Source organism: Pelobates fuscus, chromosome 7 (assembly GCF_036172605.1).
Source record: "Pelobates fuscus isolate aPelFus1 chromosome 7, aPelFus1.pri, whole genome shotgun sequence".
Classification (NCBI taxonomy): domain Eukaryota; kingdom Metazoa; phylum Chordata; class Amphibia; order Anura; family Pelobatidae; genus Pelobates; species Pelobates fuscus.
Genome location: NC_086323.1, coordinates 73048907 through 73060011, shown reverse-complemented (window position 1 = coordinate 73060011; position 11105 = coordinate 73048907). Strand labels below are relative to the sequence as shown.

Below are 11105 nucleotides of genomic sequence, written 5' to 3'. Positions count from 1 at the left end.
AAATTTGTACTGGATCTGTGGTAAGAAAGCCTATTCGGAGTTGCCACAGGACTGGGAAGGGGCATGTGTGTTGGGTATGCTCAAGCCATCCTTCTTCTTGTTACCTATTGAAACAGGTGAGACTTTAGGTGTTAAAGTATATGATGTGAATCATAGGAAGAAAAGGGGACCCATAGAGATAGGCACCTGGGAAGATAATGAATGGCCTCCCCAGCGTATTATAGATTACTATGGGCCAGCCACGTGGGCAGAAGATGGTACCTTTGGTTATAGAACCCCTATTTATATGCTCAACCGTATTATAAGATTACAGGCAGTGGTTGAGATCATTACCAACGAGACATCACAAGCGCTCAATCTTCTAGCGAAGCATAATACCAGGATGAGGACAGCAGTATACCAAAATAGATTAGCCTTGGATTACCTTTTGGCAGTAGAGGGAGGTGTATGTGGGAAGTTTAACCTGAGCAATTGCTGTCTTCAAATAGATGACGAAGGGCAAGCAATAGCTGAGCTTACTAGCCATATGGTTAAACTAGCGCATGTGCCTACTCAGGTATGGAAAGGGTATAATCCAAGCAGTTGGTTTGGTAGCTGGTATGAGTGGTTTGGAGGGCTTAAGGCAGTGGTAGGTGGAGTCCTACTGATTTTAATGTTGTGTCTACTCCTGCCGTGTCTTATACCCTTAGTAGTTAGGTCTGTGCAAAGCCTGATAGAAAATATAGCAGAGAGGAAGGCTGCTGCACAGATAATTTCAATTTATAAATATAAGGCTCTAGATCAGGGAGAACCAATGCAGGAAGATGAGTGTTGAAGATTCACATCTTAAGATAAGTCTGGTCTGGTTCAAGGTAACTTGCGGTGTATGCAAACTAAGGTTAAGTGATGCCTCAAGTAATTGTGAAATATCAAGAGGCATCAAAGGGGGGAATGTGGTGGAATCTCGGTAAAAATAAATTTAGTAGGCCGAGATTACCACGTGGCATGTGTACATGCATATGCTGACGTATCGATCAGTTGGTTGCACGAGGCAAGATACGATCAGTAGTGTACGGAGCATGTGCAAGAATACAGGTTGTAGTATTCCCCTCCTCCATTGTGCTGGACAGGCCATGCGGTCAAGCAGGAAGTTAATTCTTATTTGTATTGATTGGTTAAGAGAATGTGTGGGTGGAGCTTAATATGGGAGGAGTTATGTGCCTATATAAGGAGCCTGCACTATTGTCCGGGGCTCAGAACTTGCTGTATTTTGGTGACATTAGTCCCTCTGAGTCCCGATCGGTGATCCAATAAAGAATCTCTTCCTTCCTGAAGAAACATGTGTCCATCTCTCTGTGCTTGGCTTCCGTCAGTTTCTCCGGTATCATGAGTATACTGAGCACATGCTGTCAGAGCGGGCACATGTGCTGGGACAGCCCGATCCGGTGCTCCCGGTCTGCCTCTAATACAGAGGCAGACCAGAGCACCATTAACACCGCGATCACCGCAATAGCGGCGATCTGGGATTAATTTTACTGCGTGACGGACGAGGTCCGTCACCCGTCGTTAAGGGTATCCCCAGGATGACAGACCTCGTCCGTCACCCGTCCTGAAGGGGTTAATCTTCTCAAAGATATGTAGCCCATTCTTCGATGATGGTGATGCAGGTTGGGTAGTCACCATTGATGCTGCAATTTTGGAAGAGTAATCTGAGCCTCTGAGCCGTTAGAACAGGGAATTTCGGACATCTTGACTTACTAAATATACAATGCTTCCACTCTATATTTCTCGGGGAATCCACGGCACTAGGACAATGAGTACCTCAATCTTAAACATTTGACAACTATATTCAAATGAGAATAAAATGCCATATAGTAAAGACAATAAAAAGTAACAATAAAAACTGCATGCGTATCTATTAGTATAATAGATGCTGATTGTTGCTATCATCACACTTCTAATGCAGCATTTCTAAGAGTCATAAAATTAGTTATAACATAAAGGTAATAATCAAATTAACACATACACCCTGTTCCAAATTATTATGCAAATTCTATTTAAGTGTCACAAAGATTAAATATTTTGTTTTTCAGTTTAGCTCATGGATGGCATTGTGTCTCAGGGCTCTTTTGATCACTGAAAACAATCTCGGACACCTTTGATAATTAGATTGCCAGGTGAGCCCAATTTAAGGAAAAACTACTAAAGGAGGGTGTTCCACATTATTAAGCAGAGCACAATTTTCATGCAATATGGGGAAGAAAAAGGATCTCTCTGCTGCCGAAAAGAGTGAAATAGTTCAATACCTTCGACGAGGTATGAAAACATTAGATATTGCACGAAAACTTAAGCGTGATCATCGCACTATTAAGAGATTTGTGGCTGATTCAGTACACAGACGGGTTCGTGCAGATAAAGGCACATTGAGGAAGATTTCTGCCAGATCCATGCATCGGATCAAGAGAGCATCTGCTAAAATACCATCACATAGCAGCAAACAGATATTTAAAGCTGCTGGTGCCTCTGGAGTCCCACGGACATCAAGGTGTAGAGTCCTCCAGAGTCTTGCAACTGTGCATAAACCTTCTATTCGGCCACCATTAACCAATGCTCACAAGCAGAAACGGCTGCAGAAAAATACATGAAGACTAATTTTCAAACAGTCCTGTTCACTTATGAGTGCTGTGCAACCCTGGATGGTCCAGATGGATGGAGTAGTGGATGGTTGGTGGACAGCCACCCTGTTCCAACAAGGCTGCGGCGTCAGCAAGGCGCTGGTGGAGTCATGTTTTGGGTCGGAATCATGGGAAGAGAGCTGGTCGGCCCCTTTAGGGTCCCCGAAGGTGTAAAGATGACCTCTGCAAAGTATGTCGAGTTTCTGACTGACCACTATCTTCCCTGGTACAGAAGGAAGAACTATGCTTTCCGTAATAAAATCCTCTTCATGCATGACAATGCACCACCTCATGCTGCAAAGAATACCTCTGTATCAATGACTGCTATGGGGACAAAAGGAGAGAAAGTCATGGTGTGGCCTCCATCCTCCCCTGACCTCAATCATATTGAGAACCTTTGAAGCATCCTCAAGCAAAAGATCTATGAGTGTGGGAGGCAGTTTACATCCAAACAGCAGCTCTTGGAGGCTATTCTGACATCTTGCAAACAAATTCAAGCAGAAACTGTCCAAAAACTCACAAGTTCAATGGATGCAAGACTTGTGAAGCTGCTACCAAATAAGGGGTCCTATGTTAAAATGTAACGTGACCTGTTAAAATGTTTAAAAAGTTAAAATGTTGTTATAAGTTTGAATGAAATAGCTTTTGATTTTAGTAAATATGCTGCAAACACAACAAATGACGATTTTCAGTTCGTTACAACCTATAAAGTGTTTTGAAACTTACTGTGCGTAATAATTTGGAAGTTTCCTATGTTTAAAAAAAATACTGTTATCATTAGGTGGTTTGTTCAATAAAATTTGAATTGTACTCTTAATAGTTGATATAACATGAGAATTATGCTGACTGTTATTTACATCAATTATTTAGGTAAATGAGAAAAATATAATTTGCATAATAATTTGGAACAGGGTGTAGCCAGGGGCGTATTAGCCGCGAGGCAAACAAGGCATTTGCCTTGGGCGGCATTTTCCAGGGGGCGGCAAAAAACGCCGCCCCCAAATGCCCAAGGCAAATGTCTTGTTAGCCTTGCGGCTAACAGACATGCTGGGCTGGTTGCTGGTTGCTGGGCGGCCGGCGAGGGAGCTCTTCCCCTGAGCTCTCTGCTCAGCTCCCTCGCGCGCCGCCCGCAGAGTGAGACTGGGAGCCGGAATATGATGTCATATTCCGGCTCCGCCTCCCAGCCTCACTCTGCGGGCCGCGCGCGAGGGAGCTGAGCAGAGAGCTCGGGGGAAGAGCTCCCTTGCCGGCCGCCCAGCCTGCCCGCCAGTGCCGTCCTGCAGCCACTGGACCACCAGGGAATGGGAGAACCCCCCCACCCCCAGCATTCCCAAAGGTAAGGAGGCTGGGGGGGGAGTAAATAAAAAAAAAATGTGTTAATGTGAGTGTGTGTGTGTGTCTCTGACTGTGTGTGTCTGATAGTGTGTGTGTGTGTGTGTGTGTCTCTGTAAGTGTGTGTGTCTGACTGTGTGTCCGACAGTGTGTGTCTGTTAGTGTGTGTGTCCGACTGTGTGTTTGTTAGTGTGTGTGTCTCACTGTGTGTGTCTGTTAGTGTGTGTCCGACTGTGTGTGTTTGTTAGTGTGTGTCAGACTGTGTGTGTTTGTTAGTGTGTGTGTCTCACTGTGTGTGTCTGTTAGTGGGTGTGTGTCCAACTGTGTGTGTTTGTTAGTGTGTGTGTCTGACTGTGTGTGTTTGTTAGTGTGTGTGTGTCCGACTGTGTGTGTTTGTTAGTGTGTGTGTCCGACTGTGTGTGTTTGTTAGTGTGTGTGTCTCACTGTGTGTGTCTGTTAGTGTGTGTGTGTCCGACTGTGTGTGTTTGTTAGTGTGTGTGTGTGTGTCTGACTGTGTGTGTCTGACTGTGTGTGTCTGTTAGCTAGTGTATGCGTATCTGTCAGTGAATGTGTGTGTATTTAGAAGGCGGGGCAGGGGGGAAGGGTTGGGTGGGGGTGGCGCGCGCGCGCGCGGGGAGGGGGGTGGCTGAGTTTTGTCCTGCCTAGGGCAGCACAAAACCAAGATACACCACTGGGTGTAGCCCCTGTTTTCCAGGCCACTCTTCCACAAATTGAACTACAAAACTCTGTACAGTCTTTTTGTTGATGTTGCACATCGGGGCCCTTGGTGAGCTGTAGATTTTGTTATTTCCTTAAGATTTAAATGGTAAAATGTAAATGTCCCTGAATACTCCTGCCAAATGATCTGTATAAGACCTGTCTTTGTTTTTCTACTTCACAAACACTGCTGTCACAGCAGGGTAGTTTAGAGTGGCATACTGGATGTCAGATCTTCTCTGCAAACACAGGAACATTGGAGCCTAATTAAAGTTACAGCAAGAGGTTGGGGGACACCAGCTTCTTGCTGTAGGATCATATTTTGGAGTGGATCATATTTTGCAGAGACCCCCCCCCCCCCCCCAAAAAAAAAAATGTTTTTGATGACCTGGTGGCCCTGGGATGCAGGGGAAGTTAGCTGTACTTACCCTGTCCCTTAGAGATGTTGCCCAGGTCCTACGCGTTTCGTTCATGTAGGAACTTCCACAGGGAACTCCAATGATAAAACAAATACCATACAGTAAAATTTGGTATACAATAAAAAAAACCGCTTGAATCCCTCCCTTCCCCGAATCCCGTTATAAAGGAATAGTCCTTCCTGTTCATTGGTGGTTGGGTAGGTGTCCTCCCTGTTTCCTCAATTGTTCAATCAATATTTGCCAATCACTTCTCCTTCCTTCGTACACACACTTTCCTCCCCATCCTAATGTTGCTGCGTACATGCTGTTGCCGGTTTCTAATGCATTCCAGAGTGCACTTCCGTGCGTTCCAGTAACATCACTTTCGCTTTTGCGTTCCATCAACGTTAGGTGTGCATTCCATGGACGCCAATGTCTGTACTTAGATTGTGGATATTGTTTGTGTTCAAAGTTCCATTAGGATTAGAGCAGTTATCTACTGGGGAAAATAGTATTAGACTCCAATCTCTCAATTGTAATCTCAATTCATTTTGGAACCACAACCCACAACACATCATAGCCATGACAATACTGGAGAACAAAACATAGCCACAACCACTTCAATATATATCAATATATTGAAATAAAGTGCCATTAAGTGTGACATATTCTTAAATGTCATAATTCATATGAAGTGCTTCACAAGCATATACCTGTTTCTAAAACCAAACAAGATTTATGATATATAGAAAACATGAATACTTAGATGAAAAATATGTTTTAAAAAATGCTATCTATAGGTAATAATATAATAATAATTATGTCACTAATGAAAAAATAAACCAATAGAAATAAAAAAAATAATGCACAACAGTGTAAATAATTAAAAGACCAATAATAAATATATCAAAAATAATTAAATGACAAATAAAAATAAAGATACAAATAATAATAAAAATAAAATAAAAGATGAAAATAAAGTGGAAAACAATGAAATAAAAATAATAAGAAAATAAACAGGATACCCCTACAGAAAGCAGACCAGCTCTATATCCATATGAAGTCCAAAGGGTTCTAACATCTGTAATTTCTGTAATTTGTGGATCCAATATGTCTCCCATTGGGAGAGGTTTTTAACTCTGTCCCCTCCCCTCCAGTGTGGAGGGATTCTTTCTATCCCGAGGAATCTCAACTGTGTTAAATTACATTTTGGACAAGACCTACAGTGGTTAGGGACTGAATGTGCTAGGACACCTTTCTTTATGTTGTTAATGTGTTCCATGATTCTAGTTTTTAGGCATCTTTTCGTACGGCCCACATATTGCTTGCTTCATGGACACTGCAGTAAGTATACTACACAATCCGTGCAGCAACCGATCCCCGCACAAACTGAAAAAATCTCACCAGTGGAGACACTAGAGATAAGTGTAGAGCTCTCTATCCAAATACAGCTTTACAGTGTTGGCATCCTCTGAAACCCAATTTTAAGGTATTGTCTGTTGTAGACTGTTTGCATTTAATGTAACTTGGTGCCAATAAATTCTTCAAGTTCCTGTTCTTCCTATTAATCATTAACGGTTGTTTCGGAAGTAGTTTTCATAGGATCGGGTCTTTCAATAAAATAGGCCAGCATTTCTGTACACTTTTCTTAATATCTCTATGTTGTGTATTGGATCTTGTCATAAGGGCATATCCAAATTGCACATTGTCCCTCATTTTATTACTATCCATAAGTATAATATATATTGCTTTGCAAGCACTGATATTTGACCATTTTTTTTATTATAGTATGTTTTGAAGAGTTAAAGTGGCTCTATCACAGTTAGGTTCCTTGAACAAATCGTGAAGACAAACTGTGTATGGAATGCAGAATGGAATGTGTGTGGACACCTCTGCTGGCCTAAATAGTATTCCAATGTACATTTTTCACATTATACTTGGTGCTGTGGTCAATGAAGCTGTATGAATATACAGTGGTGTCTCGGTGATATGTTCATTTATATATAAAATCAGTATTATGCTACTTGAGTGTGCGGTTTGTTTGTTGTTGTTTTTTTTAATATACTGGAAACTGCCTTTCCAATGAGAATCTTATGAGAATAGTTTATAGATCTACACTGCAATTGTATTATCAGTTTGGAATTTCCATTTGGCCATCAGAATTATTGAGAGTCTTTATTGCCTTGTGTGTATATGTCTTTTCTTTGTTTTATCTAGGTGGTGATTGGAATGAGTCACTTGTTGCTGCCCCCCAGCCACAGCATAATTTACCAAAAACCTGTAAGGAAGGAGGACTGTGTGAGGATGCATAAATGCACAAATATCAGCAACAAGTCCCCAATAGTGGTCACAATGGTAGCTAGGTTCCCTTTTGAATAAAAAAAAAGCACTTTTAGAAATGCTCAGAATAATAGCTAGGGCGGTATAATTTTAGTATAATTTATGTAAATACTAGATTAAAAAAATTTAAAATCCTGTTTTTTATTTGCTTATCCATTACACAATAATACAATTAAATTCCTTTGAATGAAACATGAATAAATGTTACCCTTTCAGTGTCAGAAAGGAATGCTGTGCAGGGAAAGCTATGATGATTTGCTCACCCCATTGCTCCCAGACTTAGCAAATTTGACATCTTCACCTATCCAGGTTTTCAAGCATATCATTTGGAGATATATTACATATCAATTAGAATGCAGACTACACTCGGCACGAGGCGTGAATGAACATTTGTTAAATTGAATCATATTTTTACAGCAATGTTTCTGTCTTAATAAGCATCCCATTTCTAAATAGCTCTGAATTTATTCCAAGCAGACATAAAGACGAGCGCTCATTAACACTGCCAATTGTGCCAGTATTGGAATGTCACTGTGGTTGTGACAGCTAATTACTGGGAGCAAATATCAGTACAGGACAGAACACTATCAATCTCCAGTACCGTCGTGTGGGTGGTGGTAAGGAAGCTCTAGTACACTTTACAAACGCCCCACCTTTTCATGTTTCAGCCTTGCAGTAAACAAGCTCTTCTTTGCAATAATTAGATCTTTTCCTTGTACTGACATGCCACTTTGTTTTATCTACAATGAGGGTAGTCCAGCTGGATCTTACTCAAGATTATCTTTCTCTGGCCCTAGTTCACCCATAAAATAGTGGTTTAATATTCAACCAACAATAATTTGTTCTGTAAAAGTTTGGGTTTAAAAATGAACAATATCTTCTAGATTATCGATTACCAACTGGTTGCTTGTAAACAGTAGCAGAGTGACTTAAAGTGGTTTTAAATGGCAGAAGACCTTATAGGTTCTATCGCACATAGTGCCTACCTACCTTTTACAATAACATGCTTCTAATGGGTCGACAATCGTTGAGAGCTCCAGACAACAGGCAGTGTTTAAGGGGCATGTGCTTATCAAAGAATGTGTCATTGTCTACAGTAGACTATTCTGAATATAACATGGGACAATCTTTTTATCTGCCTGTTTGTTTATCAATCAAAAGTACATACCAAAAGTAAATTTATTGTTGCATTTTATATTTAGGGTTACTCACTATGACCACTGCAGTGATTTTTAAGAGGTCATAGTGCTTGGAGTCTGTATGTGCAGCATTTCAGTTAGAACCTCCAGCAGCGTCACAAGATTTCTGGGAACAAGGTACTGGGACAAAGTACATATTGTTTTGTAAATTGGGAACTAGCAGTAGACTGACAGCATCAGCTTACGGAGGCCCCGGACTAAGTGAAGAGGTAGCTGGGCAGAGCGATCAGGTGCTGTCTTCCAAGGTTCGGTGTTAAGCTAATTGTTAACGATTTAACCCCTTAAGGTAAGAATGTGCCCACGACCTCCTAGCATCATGACTTTATTGGGATGATGTTGTTATGGTGTCCAGAGTGACACAACATACACTGAACTGTTGCAGGATTTGTGTAAATTGTTCAAGCTAACTGTGCTACACTCTCACATTTCTTTTACAAGTATAAACTCTTTCTGGGTAATTGACAAAACCTGGGTCATCGAAAGTGCACCAGTGAATTGCACATTTTAGTCAAAATAGCTGAACTGGAAAAAATCCTTCAACTGGGTTCTTTTTTTTTTTTTTTTATCAGGACCAATAATTTCACTGTGTTTATTTCTTAGAGTCAACACTTTAAAAAAGTTCAAGGATAATCATAAGCCTGTGCAGAGCAGGCAGCAGTCATTTATACTCTCCCCATTCAACACAACCAATGTTGAGCAATGCAGGGCAACTGAAGTGTAACCAACATAAACCCTTCAGAGCCAGAGGTTCTTACAACAGAACAGAAAGGTCCTCTGGCAGTGGAGGAGCAATTTTCAAAGGGCCAGCAGCAGAGTGTATCCCCTGGTTTACTTGATAAGCAGGTTGTCCACTTCTTTGCATGTTCAGGCAAAAGCTGTTCATGAAGCACAATACCTCTGTACAAACAGGCTATGTGTCCTCTCAAATGCACTCAAGAGTCAACATCAGGTATGAACTGTAGGAAACCAAGAGCCATTACCTACAATGGAGAACGATGGACTTTATTTCAACTATAAACGTAAGTGTGAATATGTAATAAATGTGCCTCCACTGGAATAATTTAGGGCCAAAGTAAATCATGAAGCTCAATGTTATCAGTCCAGTTTGAGTCTTAAGACTTTGCGTTATCCAGGTGATTTATAGATGAGAAGCAGCAGCCAGTTCCGATCCAAGATGTGATTGTTAACATTTCTCTAGCTCCAGGCCATCCTTGAAGAAGATCATGAAAGGAGTAATACCATCTTCACGGAAATCAAGCAGAGCCACCATGCCCTCTGTGTTCATGCCTTCTCCTGTAAAGAACTGGTAGTTTTTAAAGTTGGTAATAATGTGTTTGACTTGCTCTGCAGCACCAGTCATGAAAGGTTTAACACGGCTTGGATTTGTTTCCTCAAGCTTTGCTTTGATTAGTTTCATGTAACCCTTAATATAAGATTTGTAAGATTCCTTTGTGAAGCCAGTTTCCTGAAGCTTGTGATTTAATACTATATCAACTCCTGTGACTGTTGTTGAATCTGACCCTTCATCTGGGCACTCAGAAGATGCATTGGCACCAATCAGAGCATCATCAATTGAACCTTCTGTTCTAGAGACCATCTTGCCTTCAACTTCATAGCAAAGTCCACCACTGCTTTCTTTGATTTTGTAGATGTCTGAGAACATCTCATCCTGGGAGATGACATCCTTGTAGATGATCATGGCGGCGGGGTACTGAGCGGCTCGGTCCCGGAGCGGTCTATCGGAGGCTCAGCGCCGGCAGAGGGTGGGGAGAGGAAAAGCGGGTTCTTTTTTTAACTCTGTTACTTTGGCCAAAATGTAGTCATTCTCTGGTGAATACCTGACAGTTACTGGTGTAGTGAATTTATGTAAAGAGCCAAACAAATTAGTATTGGGCATTAAATTTCAAAATGGCAACCAAATGATCAAATCAAAATTTCAGGGTTCCGTCTCCTCAAACATATAGATTTGATGGAACGCACGCTGGTCTCAAAGACCTTGTGCAACATTCACCCCTTTGGACTGCCGGTGTCTAGAGAGAGGAGAGGATGTGCTGTTGAATTTCTATAGGCATTTGTGATCGCTAATAGGCGCATTTTTACCTACATCTTGTGAGTATTTTTAATCGGTTGTAATACATTTTGTTATTTTACAGAGTGCACTATGTTTTTTTTTTGTTTTCTCATCTCTAGGTGCAATATCATATCGAGCACACTATCACTCTATAGTTGATAGTGACTGTAACCACTCAGAAGATCCATTGTAACTTAAGAACTCTATATTTTTGTCGGGTACTATAATACGTAAGCAACTAGTGCTTAGAACTTGACATGTGCACAGTCGTTATTTGACATGTGCTAAACCCATAATTAAATGACACTTAGACACCAATTTTCTGTTGGAGTATAAAGTCCACAGCTTTATTAATAATTATATAATTTAACAATTTAACAATTTAGGGTCATTG

General features: G+C 41.1%; 1 protein-coding gene across 1 annotated transcript; it reads right to left on the bottom strand.

The window, feature by feature from the left end:
- Positions 1-9217: 9217 nt before the first annotated feature.
- Positions 9218-10414, bottom strand: LOC134568681 (translationally-controlled tumor protein-like). Its single transcript, XM_063427336.1, has one exon. The coding sequence runs from the start codon at positions 10337-10339 to the stop codon at positions 9824-9826; it is 516 nt and encodes a 171-aa protein (XP_063283406.1). The 5' UTR covers positions 10340-10414; the 3' UTR covers positions 9218-9823.
- Between the last annotated feature and the right edge of the window lie 691 nt (positions 10415-11105).